General features: G+C 36.3%; 1 protein-coding gene across 1 annotated transcript in view; it reads right to left on the minus strand.

Annotated features, from left to right (window-relative positions):
• Window positions 1-16,330, minus strand: part of ANO3 (anoctamin 3) — a 272,413-nt gene that overhangs the window by 165,502 nt on the left and 90,581 nt on the right. The window contains exon 4 of the mRNA XM_078058286.1: window positions 13,656-13,774. Coding sequence (XP_077914412.1) covers window positions 13,656-13,774 — 119 coding nt within the window. The remainder of the gene's footprint in view (window positions 1-13,655; window positions 13,775-16,330) is intronic.

Here is a 16,330-nt window from a genome sequence, read left to right on the forward strand (position 1 = left end):
TTAAGTGATCTAACCATAAATGCAGATTTAGAAACTGAACCTCTGATCTCCAAAGGGAAGCAGTTAATATTTTTAAACAAAGAAATTAAAATGAAGCCTCTAGAATGGAAACAATAATAATTTTACCACCTTTAAAACCATGAGAAAGTAAAGCTAGCCGGTTGAAACATTTTGTTTCATAGCTTAAATCACAGTGACTTCCACAGCTGTGTCACTTGTTTACTTTAACATGTTATGCTGCGAGTTATGCTTCTTTAAATTCAGTTGTTTTTCTCAGATTTTCTATTTTGACTGAAATTATTTACTAAAATATCTTGTATAAAAATAATTTCATAATAACATTTTAAAAATACATACTTTTATAAATAATTGTATTTTATATATTCTTGAATCAAGAATTAATTTTACAGTAGAATTGGTAACGATTTCAATGAAACCAATAATCAAATGCATTTAAAAATAATCAGAACTTCAGGGAGGTGCCATTTGTTTTACATGCAAGATAAACATAGATGATCACAATATAACAATTTAGATCATATATTTCTTATTTTTAAAAATGCATTTCTAATATTTTGAAATAAGAGATACACTCATCCCCCATTCTGAAACCAATATCAATTATTCTTAATTGGCTTCTCTACATAGTTTTAAGGAAACAGAAAAGTAATATAGAATTCCTAGATGGATGTACTTTGAAACATACCACGGTCAGAATTCTGGGTTCAGCTGCATTTGGAATCCTTCATTGCTGACAACAGAATTGCAAATGACAATCTTCTTTAAAGCACTCTTCAGCATGACAACAGAAAGTTCTCCCTTCCACTGCCTGCTTTTTTTCCATTAGCTAGAGTGTTACATATTGAATGCTGCACAAAGCATTTGACTGGAGGGTTTTTAGACAACTCTTTAAATGCCTGAGTCTGCATAATGATTAAAAAAAAAAAAAGACAACTCATCTCTTTATAAGAACTTCTCATCGGTTTTTTTCTTTCTTTCTTTTTTTTTTTTGATTGATTTAAGAGGGTTGCCTAGAGGTGGGGTTTGAGGGATGCCTTCCTGTGTCATTGGTTAATAGTTTCTATGGATGATTCACCTAAGTGGCATTTAGTCATACAATGTCAGTGACATTTTGATAATTTTACTGTCAATTTTTAAGAATCTATTGCACCTTCTTATGTTATTTGAATGAGTTGGGCAGATTAACATAAAAGGTAGGAGGTATGTTTCAGTCTGAATAATAGTGGTCTGGCAAAGAAAACTAACTTTTTTATTGGTGAGCCAGGAAATGTTTTTGATAGCTGAATGGTGTTCACTAGGATTTCCTTTTTTTTTTTCAGACTTTCAAGGAAATTTGCCTATTTTCTAGTTCATGGCGGAAAGGTACAATAGAAACCTTTGTGGTTTCTGGAAAATCCTGCATCCATTAAACTTGACAATATGCATCATATTGGCTCTGGGCTGCATATAATGAAGTGATTGTAATCTGAAAGCAATAGAAGTAACTTTTATCTAAAAATAAATAAATAAAATTGAACATTTTTGTCCCCCTCTGGGTTAACATTCACATGGTGAGATGCAACAGAGGATTACATTTATTTCTGTCAAGAAAGCCTCCACAGGACAGCTTGTAATTGGGACTGACAAGACACTGAAGAAACAGCCACTCCCTTGATATGGCCTCGGATTAATCAACGTGCTTAAAATTTGATTTTCCGGTAAGACACAAAATAGGAAATTTTAACCTCACACAATAGTTTGAAACCTTTAAACAACAAAGGGTAGATTATTGTAATCTTTGTGTTTAAACTGCCTGTGGCATCAAGGGATTAATCAAATCATCCAGGTTTCCATGACTGAGACCCTGATCCCAACTCTTCATTTGTATCTTGCAAGGAAATCAACAGCAATGACTCAATTAAAAAAAGCCCACAAGCATCAGAAATCATTTAATAAATACAACAGAGCTTTATTTTTGTTGTTGTTTTTTCTTTTAAGAAGAGTGACAGCTGCTCAAAATATTCATATTCTGATGGGCTCACTGGGTGAGATTAAGAAGTCTGCATGCTGGTGGGAATGGAGGAAAAGGACCTGGGAAGGCGAAGGGCTAGAAACAGCACAGAAAGGACAGGTATTTTATAGTTTATTAGGATCACAGGAGTCTCAGTTTCAATTGTATTCTTTCTTAAGCATAAAACATTGAGGAAAGCACAAAATTCATGGTCTCTAACGCATACGATAATTCATTCCCCAGTAATGTGAACCTGTTCTCTACCTGACACACTTGGCTCGTGGCTTCTATAGTCCCTTGTGCATGCTTCTACTCTGTACAACACAGCCCAGTGCTTCACAGTGTGGTGGACACTATATAGTTCCTGCTCACTTCTTCCCCAACCATATATTAATAGGGAAATCACTTGGTCATTCCGAGACTCCATTTCCACACCTATGAGATGGGAATAAACACAGACTCTACCTTCTTAGTGTTGTGAGGCTAAAACAATATAGATCATCAACAAAATCTCTGAAAAGTCCTTAATAAATATTAGCCATTGTAGTTATTTAATATTAGCATTATTATTATTAATGTTCCAATTCCCAATCCTGTGTTCCTTCTGCTACACACATAAGCTGGGGCGGGGGGGAGCCTGGAGGTGGGATATTAATGAGTAAATTTGACTTTAAATGTGTTCAAATAACATTAGGGTTCTTTTTAATGGTTCATTTATTTTTTTTTAATTTAATTTTATTATGTTATGTTAATCACCATACTTTACATCATTAGTTTTTGATATAGTGTTCCATGATTCATTGTTTGCATATAACACCCAGTGCTCCATTCAATATGTGCCCTCCTTAATACCCATCACCAGGCTAACCCATCCTCCCACCCCCCTCCCCTCTAGAACCCTCAGTTTGTTTCTCAGAGTCCATCGTCTCTCATGGTTCGTCTCCCGCTCCGATTTCCTCCTCTTCATTTTTCCCTTCCTACTATCTTCTTTTTTTTTTTTTTTTTTTAACATATAATGTATAATTTGTTTCAGAAGTACAGGTCTGTGATTCATTATTCTTACACAATTCACAGTGCTCACCATAGCACATACCCTCCCCAATGTCTATCACCCAGCCACCCCATCCCTTCCACCCCCCACCACTCCAGCAACCCTCAGTTTGTTTCCTGAGATTAAGAATTCCTCATATCAGTGAGATCATATGATACATGTCTTTCTCGGATTGACTTATTTCACTTAGCATAATACCCTCTAGTTCCATCTACGTTGTTGCAAATGGCAAGTTTTGGGGGTTTTTTGATGGCTGCATAATATTCCATTGTATATATATACCACATCTTCTTTATCCATTCATCTGTTGATGGACATCTAGGCTCTTTCCATAGTTTGGCTATTGTGGACATTGCTGCTGTAAACATCAGGGTGCATGTACCCCTTCGGGTCCCTACATTTGTATCTTTGGGGTAAATACCCAGTAGTGCAATTGCTGGATCGTATGGTAGCTCTATTTTCAACTTTTTGAGGAACCTCCATACTGTTTTCCAGAGTGGCTGCACCAACTTGCATTCCCACCAACAGTGTAGGAGGGTTCCCCTTTCTCTGCATCCTCGCCAACATCTGTCGTTTCCTGACTTGTTAATTTTAGCCATTCTGACTGGTGTGAGGTGGCATCTCATTGAGGGTTTGATTTGGATTTCCCTGATGCCAAGCGATGTTGAGCACTTTTTCATGTGTCTGTTGGCGATTTGGATGTCTTCTTTGGAAAAATGTCTGTTCATGTCTTCTGCCCATTTCTTGATTGGATTATTTGTTCTTTGGGTATTGAGTTTGATAAGTTCTTTATAGATTTTGGATACTAGCCCTTTATCTGATATGTCTTGATGTGGCTTCTCTGCCAGCCTTCATGTCTAAGCAGAGAACTGGCTTGATGTGAGCCTATCATTGATGGAATGTATAAATATCAAGTAGAACAATTATCTGAACCATTTAACTGGTATGCTGACACACTGATTTATGGAGTGTACTTTCACATCCCATAAACAGATGCACAAAGTCAGCAGACAAGTTATTGCAGCTCTCATTTTAGAGCTAAGTACTCCAGGGAGGCTTAGGCAAAAGATCTCTCATGGAGAAAACCAGTTAGCTGATGATTCAGGAGGGCTCCTATACATCTTATTACCTAAACATTAGTGTCAGCAGAGAGAAAATATCTGTGCATCTTGTTTGTTTACTTATACTGGCTATGAAATAAGACTTCCTAAGTAGGCCTATCTTTTCCTATATAGCACTAAAGACATCAACCTCATGAAATTCATCCCTCACCTAAATCTACTCTCATAATTAAAATGTCTCCATGTCCTAATTTCCTAGCCCTCTGTTCCACTGTTCTAGACATAGCTGTTGAACTGTTTTGTTTTGTTTTGTTTTCTGATTGACAAGGGGAGTTCCCATTCTATACGGTAGGTGCATTTGAAAATATTTCATCCACTGATTATTCTGTAACCCCAAAGAATATACACCTTCTCCCTTGTGGCTACTTTTGCTAAAGTTGGGTAATATTAAGTTGAAACAAACTCCTGCCTTTTTACTTAGTTATTTGTTGATACAAAAGTAAATTACAAACAGGTCAACCACTTCTGGGATGTTGTGAGTTAGCCACACAGTAAAAAGAAGAGGGGCGCCTGGGTGGCTCAGTTGGTTGGGCAGCCTCTTGATTTTGGCTCAGGTCATGATCTCAGGGTCGTGGGATAGAATCGGGCTGCATGCTCAGTGGGGAGTCTGCTTCAAGATTCTCTCTCCCTCACCCCTCCCCCAGCTTGCTCACTCTTTCTCTCTAAAATAAATAAATAAATCTAAAAAAAAAAAAAGCAGAGCTGCCTACTTCAGAGCAATATTTCAAGGTTTTATAAAGGTGTGATTAATATGTAAGTATACTTCTTACAGTTAACTGTAAGTCAGTTAACTGGAGTCCGAAAAGGCACAGGGTTCTGGAATCAAAGAGACATGCTATAATCCAGCTGTGTTCCTGTCTAGCTCAGAGACTGGACAAGAAACCTTAACATCTTTAACCTTTATTTTCTTCATTACTAAAATGAGACTACTACTTTCACTGAGTTATGGGAAGTTATGAGATAATGCATACAAAGTGTTTACCACAGCTTCTGGAGTATAAGTGATTAAGGCATATTAGCGGGACAAACTGAAATGCTAATTATGATGGTTACCAAACTGCAAACATGAGGTCCTGAACTGTTCTTGTCTTGCTAGTGTAGCAAGCAGAAACATCGTTTCGAGAAACAGAACCATCTTATTTTTCAAATCTTGCCTTAGTCATTTATTAGCTGTGTAAAATTTTAAAATGGGGATAATATGATAATACCTATGGCTTAAATTTAAGAATACATGAAATGAGCTTTATGCCATTTGAATTCTACCACCCAGTGATAAACACTATAAAAATTTGTTGTGTATAATTCTGAATATTTTCTCAATAACATATTTTTATATAATTGATATCAAACTGTACATGTTGCTTTTTATAACAACCTCTTTATATAATCACACATTATGACTATTTCCCATTGTTCTTAACTAGTTTGGAAGTTTACTTTCAATTGTCTTATTTGAGAGCATTGTTATTTTTATTTTTACCTTTTACTCTCAAACATTTAAGTGTTTAGTACCGCCAACCCCTCACAAACTACAGTGTGAGAAACATCCTTAAACATAATTTTATGGGCTGACATCTAATTATATTCTCCAGATAAATTCTTAGAAGTGGGTCAAAAGATAAGATTATTTTAAGGCTTTTAATCCTTATTGATAAGCTGTTTTCCAGAAAATGAGAATCAATATACACATCTACCAGCAGGCAATACTAAGTAACAGTTTACAGTGTCAATACTATTTTTTCAAAATTCTTTTCTAATTTGGTTCAAAAAACATTGCTGATATTTGTATTTCTGCAATTGCTAGTACTGCTAATAGTTTTATGTGTTAAAATACACCACTTTTCAATTTTTTTCACTCTTGTATTTATCAATTATGTTATTATATCTTTATAAATTAAGAATATGAACTATTGTTTGGCCTGTATAATTTATACTGTGTCAGTTCATTATCATATCTTAAGTTTATCCCTTACTCTAACTTTATTGTAACTTTGACACTGATTAGTATGTAAATAGTCAAATCTATCAAGGCTTCCATGATCGATTTCATTGTGGGTTTTAAAAGACCATTTAGAAAGGTCATTTTACTGTTCTGTGATTAGGAAAAAAAACGCTCATTTTATATTTAGGTATTCATTCTGAGTTTATTAACTATTTAGCTCTTCAATAATTCATTTTGGTGTAAGATGTTCAGCAGACATCTAAAAATAGCTTAACCCCTTAATGACTTTTACTGTTTGAAAGACCAATATTTCATCACTGATGTGAAATGCTGCCTTTATCAGGACGCACACCACACACACACACACACACACACACACACCACATTTAGGTTTAAGCAATCTACAGTTAATGTGGAAGGCTTCTAGAAAATCTTATACTAAATCTTCTGTAAAACCTACACCAGCAATCAGCTAGTGTAGCACAAGTCCCCAGTACTTACTAGGGAAGGCTTCTGATGGTCAAAGTAAGTACTTAAATGGCAAAAGGAAAGGAGATGCCTCCTCTGGTTGCAGGGAGGATAATGCTTTCCTCTATGCGAGACAAAGACTCTGCAGACAAGACCAAGCATCTTTTGGGCTGCTGGAAAGAAGTCCTCTTATACGAGGCAAAAAAAATAAATTTATTTTTTATTTTTTTATTAATATTTTTTTTATTAAAGATTTTATTTATTTATTTGAGAGAGAGAGAATGAGAGAGAGAAAGCACATGAGAGGGGGGAGGGTCAGAGGGAGAAGCAGACCCCCCGCCGAGCAGGGAGCCCGATGTGGGACTCGATCCAGGGACTCCAGGATCATGACCCGAGCTGAAGGCAGTCGCTTAACCAACTGAGCCACCCAGGAGCCCAAAAAAATAAATTTATTAAGGCGCTGGCCAAAAAGATGAACAGACCAAGATAACTTGCTGTATATTCCATAATATATATGAAAATTAAATATTTAGGGTACCATTTCCCACCATGGTATTATTAAATAAAAATATTACTTCAGGTCCTAAAGTTATATAAATATTAGGATTCTCCTTAGAAACTGACTCTCCCAATAAATACAAATAATTAGCATTTAACTTCATATATAATCTTGTCAATTAAGGCAGTCCCATAGGGCTAAGTTCAGTCATTTATAGTTTAAGTCATCATTATCTCACGATTGCTAGGAAAAAAATACGCAAGTTCAGAATACTAATGATCCCTGTACATTATTATTATTTTTTTTAAACTGTTCTTTTTTTTAAAGATTTTATTTATTTATTTGACAGAGAGAGACACAGCCAGAGAGGGAACACAAGCAGGGGGAGTGGGAGAGGGAGAAGCAGGCTTCCCGCCGAGCAGGGAGCCCGATGTGGGGCTCGATCCCAGGACCCTGGGATCATGACCTGAGCTGAAGGCAGACGCTTAACGACTGAGCCACCCAGGCACCCCCCCTGTACATTATTTGAAGGCAAAGAGCCATTGAGGCCCATGAAATAGCTGCCAATGTGAAAGGTACATATTGCAGGAGACCACTCTCACCTTCTCCAACATATGATGTGTCTCCAGCCTTAATAGAGAATTATTCCTGCTACCAGTTGAGTTAAAGATGAACACCATCTGCCAAGCCAGTTGACACAGTCAAATTGAATGGCTTTGAAATCTAAATTTAATGAACTGCTAAAATATTCATGTCAAGATTTTCCTGATCCATAACCTTTTTCCTGTCTGTTTTGATACCCAGCATCCTTTAAGAGGAGAAGTCACTGTAATTTGGAATATAGACTCATATTCCCAGACTCATTCATTATTGATAACACCTGCAATTGTTTTCGGCATCCTGAGGGATAGATAGTAGCAGCAGGAAATTCTTCATTAATGTCCACTTCAGAAACCATGGTTCTGCTTCACAGATTTGTTCCTTCTCACCTAAACTAACTGTAATGTTCCCCGTAAACTACCCACATGTAGAGACCTCAGCTAGTGTGTACAGCACGGCTCTTTGACAGAGAGAGGGATTTTGCTTCCGAGGATCATCCAGTTGGCTGTAGGATCTTTTTTTTAATTTTATTTTATTATGTGTATTGAATGGCTGTAGGATCTTCTCTTTAATTGTAATTCACAAGGCTCTCGATATTAATGAGACAGAAAAAGGCAATACTTACCAAAACTGTTTTAAAAACAATGCCTCTCTATTCTAGAACTTAGCCTGCAGTCAGAGCAGGTGTCTCAGTCTACAGATTTATAGAACTTTTCCTTTTCTTACATTACAAATTTGCTTCCTGAAATTTCTTGTTCATGTAGGTGTGACAGAGACTTTTTGTCAAAATGTAAAAAAAGAAATAAATTTGCCTTTAAAAAATAGTTCTTCACCAATTTTAGTGGGTATTTGTGATTGCTAACTATAGACACATAGTTCAACTGAAGGTAATCTTGGAATTCTACCCTGATTTAACGTTATGACAAAGAAAACACTTTTGTAAATAGAGTTTTTTTTTTTTTAAAGATAATGTCAGAATGTTTTAGATAGGCTACCATGTTATTTAGGTTATGACATTTAAAACATACTTGGGCTCTGTAGAGTGAAATGGACAATCTGAGTATGTTTTGGAAAACCCAGGGACAATTTTTCAAATCTTCTCAGTAATTGAGGAAGAATTCACTTTATGTTAACAATCAGCTGGTATCAGCCAACACATTATCCTTTAACATTTATGGCTGCATCCATTTCCTACTGCCGAGAAACAAATCTTTAGCGAACAGTTTTTATTTAGATCATGATTCTATGGGTAGCTGGGCCCAGCTGGGTAGTTCTTCTGATCTCAGCTGGACTTTTACAGGTCTGAGTTTCCTGGTCTTTGCCACTGAATTCTCTCATTTTTGCTTCAATTGGGGCAACTGCTCACTAGGCTCTGATCCACATCCTTAAGCAGGCTAGTTTACATGCTGAAGGCAGAGTCCCAAGACAAAGAATGCAAGTGCAAGATCTTTTGAGTCCAGGGGCTCCTGGGTGGCTCACTCGTTAAGCGTCTGCCTTTGGGCAGGGTCCTGGGATGAGCCACATAGGGCTCCCTGCTCAGCAGGAAGCCTGCTTCTCCCTTTCCCACTCCCCGTTTGTGTTCCCTCTCTCGTTGTCTCTCTCTCTCTCTGTCAAATAAATAAATAAAATCTTAAAAAAAAAGATCTTTTTTTTTTTTTTTTTAAAGATTTTTATTTATTTATTTATTTAACAGAGATAGAGAGAGAGCACAAGAAGGCAGAGCGGCAGACAGAGGGAGAGGGAGAAGCAGGCTCTCCGCCGAGCAGGGAGCCCAATGCGAGGCTCGATCCCTGGACCCTGGGATCATGACCTGAGCCGAAGGCAGACGCTTAACGACTGAGCCACCCAGGCGGCCCCAGCCTAATGATTCTACCTCTTTATGGGAGATGCTGTAATGTCTCATTGAAAATAGAGTGGATATGAGAAGAAAGACTGTGGCCTATTTTCCATCTACCACAGTGCCTTTGAGTTATTTAAATATGGCTCTTACCAGAAAGCCTGAGTCTAGCTAAATCTAGACTGATCCCATAATTTGTGTCATCTCTCATTTCTAGAGCCTCTTAGCTTTCTCCCTTTATATGCGTGCATCCCATACAGCACCCAATATCTGGAGAACAAAACCCGTCTATGTGTGCCACCTTTCTCTGTTCTACAAGTGCCAGGCTTTGCACATAGTAGCTTCCAAATAAAATAAATATTTACTACTATTTACTATTACTTTTTCAATACTACTTCATCATAGTTGATATCAATATCGTAGATGTTTTTATTTTCTTCTTATTTCTATTCACTTCTTAAAGTATCTTGGTATAAACATGCCAGAAGTTCATGATTTGGTTTGTTTTTCTTAGAGAGAGAGAGTGAGAGTGGCGGGGGGGCGGGGGGGGGGGGCAGAAGGAGAGAGAGAATCTTAAGCAGGCTCCATGCTTGGCACGGAGCCTGACACTGAGATCATGACCTGAACTGAAATCAAGAGTCAGAGCTTAACCAACTGAGCCATCCAGGTGCCCCCAAAAGTTCATGATTTTAAGTAGAATATCCTAAGGGTACAGCTCTTTGTCCTAAAAATTAATTCTAGAACAAACTATAGTGCCCTACAAATATACTTAGCTTACTAAATTCTCATAAGCCATGGATATGTGATCAAAATTTAAACTCACCATGCTGAGTCAAGATCATTCAGGAAACATTTGCACAATAGTTGACAAATCAAACACTCCATACAGTTCTAGATTTGCTTGTTTTTATAGTTGATGAGCTCAACAGACTTCCTCATAAATTCAATGTAAGATACTACCTTGGAGGATTTGGAGTTATTTCCTATGAACCTAGTTTATAGCTGATGGCAAATTTTGTTGGAAAGCTCCATTTGTTTTTCTGTAATCCAATACTTATCATTACTCACAATATAGTTTACATTAGCAGTCACTTTCCCCTGGGATTTTTGATCCCTTTCTGTTGACTCTGTAAACTTGTTCTGTCATCTCTAAAATGATCCCTTTACCAATGAGTAACTTTTGTAAAGAAATAAAATATCAAATGCATTGCATAATATGCAATCAGTACAATTACCCCAACCAAATAATGTGTGAGGTACAGATCTTCAGCCACAGAACTTATACATATATTAATACATGTTAATTTAAACAATATGAAAGTTGCTGTTTTATAGCACAAAAATGAAGAAATCTTGTCAATTTTATAAGTTCCATCTTAAAATGTATATACTCTTAATATATACACACATATATGAGTATAAATACTCATATCATTTAGTGGTGGGATGGAGTAAGAGGAAGGTTGACAAATTTATAAGTGGAAGGATATCTAGAATAGTAGAAATATAGGTCACTGCTCTTTGAGGTTCCCTGTGACAAATATACACAAATAACATATTCTAAGCAGATTATTTTGCCCTTCATTTGTAGATAAGCAAGTAACCAGTTACTGGCTTTTAAACACTTTTTTCTTTTTGTCATGAGACCATTTGTTCAAATGGAATTTATGCTGTGCTCCAATCTATGAAAGGATAAAAGTAGACATATTTTAATAGAAGCTAAAAGAGTGAGTCTAAAAACATCCAGGTGATGCATGACATTTTTTTAAAAATTTTGAGTAGAAGTGAAATAGCAGAAAATTATGTATTCAGGCAAATTCAATAAGACATTACACTGGCATTTCTTGGATTGAACAACTGGTCTGTTACTATCATCACACACCATTCTCTTATTTTAACATCAAAAATAAAACATGCATGCAGGTTTTTTTTTTATTATTATTATCATGTTATGTTAATCACCATACATTACATCATTAGTTTTTGATGTAGTGTTCCATGATTCATTGTTTGCGTATTAACACCCAGTGCTCCATGCAGAACGTGCCCTCTTTAATACCCATCACCAGGCTAACCCATCCTCCCACCTCCCTCCCCTCTAGAACCCTCAGTTTGTTTTTCAGAGTCCATCGTCTCTCATGGTTCATCTCCCCCTCCGATTCCCCCCCTTCATTCTTCCCCTCCTGCTATCTTCTTCTTTTTTTTTTTTTTAACATATAATGTATTATTTGTTTCAGAGGTACAGATCTGTGATTCAACAGTCTTACACAATTCACAGTGCTCACCATAGCACATACCCTTCCCAATGTCTATCACCCAGCCACCCCATCCCTCCCACCCCCCACCGAAATAAGTCAATCAGAGAAAGACATGTATCATATGACCTCACTGATATGAGGAATTCTTAATCTCAGGAAACAAACTGAGGGTTGCTGGAGTGGTGGGGGTGGGAGGCATGCAGGTTTAACTATTCTTTTTTTTAAGATTTATTTGAGAGGCAGAGAGAGAGAGCGGGGGGGGGGGCAGAGGCAGAGAGAAAATCTCACGCAGGCTCCCTGCTTAGTGCAGAGCTCAACCTGGGGCTTGATCCCACAACCCTGAGATCATGACCTGAGCTGAAGTCAAGAGTAGGCTGCTTAACTGACTATGCCACCCAGGTGTCCTTTAACAAGTTCTTCTTAACTTTCATATTCTACAGTTCAAGTCTAGTCAAAGTGAGACTGAGAAATGGCTACTGTTGAACAGAAATGGCATGGTAGGTATCATTGGTGGCTGCTTCTAGAGAAGCAGATGAGACAGACTTGATTTAATCTTAGTTCATTTTCTAATTATTTAAAGCATACTGTGTTGTCTTCTTATTGGGTGCTATGGGCATCTTGAGGAACAACATCTGTTTTTTTCCTCAATATTTCTGATAACTCTTCCTTCACTCAGGTGACTTGGAACAATGGTTTACAGGTAGTAGAAACATTCTAAACACCATGTTGATCAGACAGACACAGGAAGGCAGATGAAGTAAACAGAGGATAGATGAACCCCTGATTTTAAAAATAATCTAAGAATTATTGTTACAAAATACTGACCCCATTTAACAAAATAAAACAAAAGAGGAATGAAGAAATTTGACACAAGCATTTATTCCTATATCTATTTGTTAACATTGGTCTAATTTATGAGAGTAGTATTTAAATTCTGCCATATTTCTTCTCTGATGTTTTAGTGGTGACTAATGAAGGGATTTGCAAAACTAATCCAAGCCAAACCAAGTCAAACATTAGAGAAATATATATTCAAGGATGGGACTATTTGCCATGCAGTGACATGAAAGCTAAGTCATTCCCTGGGTTAAACTGCAAATTTCTTTTACAGAAGTACTCCCACTTTAATCAATAGGAAATAATGGGGGGAAAAAAGTATGTTTGGACTGAGCCAGAATTTGTCTTGGAACATATCAAAAAGGGATGGTATTTGGTATTAAAGGACTAAGCTCAGATGCTTTGAAGAGTCCACAAAATCATTTTGTTTGAGGGATGGTGGGATTGCTGCAGCCAGGGTTTTTTTAAACTGAACTCTAGCTCAGTTACTCATCTGCTGATGAACTAGAGTTTCAATGAGGTATTCTTAGCTTCCAGGTTGTTATAAAAACCTGCCATACAATCAGCGTTTACTATGCTCTAAATATTTTCATACGGTTATCTCAGGCACTCACCAAAGAATTTTGTCAAGCAGACAGCATAATACAACTTTACAGATGAGAAAAACAATGCTCAGAGAGTTTAATTAACCTGCTCAAATGATCACAAATAGTAAGGAGTGGAACTAGAATTCAAATCTTGGTCCATTCCATGCTCTCATGAAATCATGCTGCCTTTCAAAAAGTATGAAAAAATGAGGTAATAGCCCTCTAAAGGTTAATTTTACATTTCAGATTGTTTTAAAAAATGTTTGATAACATAAATGAATATGATGTCTACATACAACTTTTCATCTTTAAGTTCTTAACGATACATATTAACCTGCATGTCCTCTTCTCCTCTCCAGCAAATATACATTAGTATTGAAAAGAATTGAAAGGTTTTAGAAATACTGCTTTCAAGTGACTTATTGATAGTTTACTTTGTATTACCTTAGACAATTTTGCCTTGGATTCAGAATTATCTTTGGGAACAGAGTCTTTGATTAGCCGAGATCGGTCATAATTAGCATGTTCTGAGTCATCCATGTAATCCTTATCTTTCCCTAGGGCTAGAAAAGAGAAAGAGAAAATTATATCCACTTTTATCCTTCTTCCTTTTCTCTCTCTTTAAATGTACTAATCTCTCTTTTATTCATGCTTTTCCAAGGTTTAACCAAGTATAACATTCTTATGACCCATCCATCCAAAAAGTAAGGAAAAAAAGAAAAAAAAAGGGGGGGATAACATGAAAGCTTCCCTGTTAGTAGATTAATACTGACACTACAGTAACTTTCATAAGAATTAAATGCATCTCTGCTATTTAATGGACTTAAACTTTTTGAAAATAAAATTAGAATTATGCAAACTCATCATCTCTTTTGAACGTGAAGATAAAGATATTTTTTTAAGATTTTATTTATTTATTTATTTATTTATTTGAGAGAGAGGAGAAAGCAAATGAGAGAGCACAAACAGGGGGAGTGGCAGAAGGAGTTGGAGAAGTAGGCTCCCTGCCAAGCAGGGAGCCCAACATGGAGCTCAATCCTAGGACCCTGAGATCATGATCTGAGCCAAAGGCAGACACCAACTGACTGAGCCACCCAGGTGCCCCAGATAAAGGTATTTCTAAGAATTCAATAGATTCCCAAGCATTTATTCGCCTAATTAAAAACTATTAATTTTGAGAATCTGTTTTCTTAAAAGTTGGAAAGTTTTCTAAATGTGAATTTGACTGAAGAGTGGCAGAAGTCTGAGAAATTATAGAAGCAATTCTCACAAACATTACAAGAAAAAAACTTTAAAAAATATCAGGGATTGAAATGAAACTACAACTGCAAACAGGGAGAGAATACTGAAAATTAATTACTATTAGAATTATAAAAAGGGTAGGACCTTGTAAGAATATATCTGAACAATAAGCTGTAATCAATGCAAAAGAGTATAAAACAAGAAGCCTCTATGGGGGCTGTAAGTACAACCAAGAATTGCTGACGTGCTTCATACAATATGTATTCCATATGATAGAAATACCTCTTCAAATTCAAACACAGGCAGAATTGTATATATTTAGCCTTTCCAAATAAATGAAAATGTTTTGGAGAGTTATTTTATTCCATCTGTTAACACCTATCAAACATAAATTTTGACATAGACAACTATATACAATGCTTTAAATATTTCAATCATTTGACTTAGTATTATAACAGAATAAAAATTGTTTATAATATATGCAGTAATTTCTTTTAGTAGTAATGCTTAAAATCTGCTATAATATATATTATGCCATGTACAGCTAGAGTATCCGAATCTTAGCAGTGGTATGAATTAAGACTGGACAGGTAATATTATGTCTTAGTATGTTATTAATTTCCAATTATGTTAAAATGCTCTAAGCACTTAGGATAAAAACCAGATCTATTAAAAATAGCTAACATTGATTGATGTTAACAGTTGTTGAGTACATTCTAAGAGCCAGACACTTTACAGGTATTATTTCCTTTAATCCCTATAACATCTGTACAAATGTGGGTATGCTTTTTACCTACATTTAATAGTAAATAAATTAATGCAGATGGAGATTAAGTATCGTGCCAAAGTCACTAATTCAGTAAGGAGTGCATCTAGAACTCAAACACATTCAGATCTGACTCCAAAACTGACGTTTGTGAATATACTATAATGTTTTCCCTTGATTTATGAAGATTACATTTTATTCATTTAACAATTATTTATTAAACACCTATGATATTCCAGACATTGTTTTAAGAGTTAGAAATATAACAGCAAACAGAATCCTGCCGTCATGGAACATCAAGTCCAAGGGAAAAAAACAATAAACAACACAAATTAAGGAAATAGCAAGCATGTTTTGTGGAGAGTGCACTGGAAAATAGACAGCAGAAAGGAAGGATAGAGGTGTCACAGGTGGGGAGGAGGATGTTATTTTAGTACAGAGAATTGTAGTAACATTTGAGCAAAGATTGCAGGAAGGTGAAGCAGTAAGTCACACAGGTAACTGGAGGAAAAATGGTCTAGACGGAAGGAAAAAAATGCAAAACCTGGACCTGTATTGAGTGGGGTGTCAGATGAATGAGAAAGAAACTGAAATTTTGGAGTTAATTTGTTGGATCAGTTACCAAAACCCCATCATGTCCAGCTTGCTGGTTTGTAAGGCACAGAAGTTTCTCTTTTTTTTCCTTTTATCTCTCCTCTCTTTCCTTACCTTTCTCCTTATCTCCCTATCTTTCCCTCCCTCTCTCTCCCCATCCTTTTCTTTCTTTTGATATTGGAGAGCTTGGAGGAGACCTTTGTGATTAAATAGCAGTAGGTAAACGGGCAGCATTTGCTGGGAGCATGCACCCACCTGCAGGTCACAGTACTGTGATTCCTCAGCCTAAATCTGCCCCGTCCTACATTCCTACATCAAAGCTTTCCCTGGCAGTCTGTCTTCTCATCTGTAATAGAGGTTTTTGAAGAAGGTCTCAAAGGGTCCTCCTCTAGGCTCTAATAACTGTGTGATTACTAACTTAATGTTTACAAAAGATAAAATGCAATTTATGTTAATAGATCTCATTTACTACGGAATACAAGAAATACAATTTATAGAAATTTTCTACTCATTTAAA

The sequence above is a fragment of the Halichoerus grypus genome, chromosome 11, assembly GCF_964656455.1.
Source record: "Halichoerus grypus chromosome 11, mHalGry1.hap1.1, whole genome shotgun sequence".
In the NCBI taxonomy this organism is placed as follows: Eukaryota; Metazoa; Chordata; class Mammalia; order Carnivora; family Phocidae; genus Halichoerus; species Halichoerus grypus.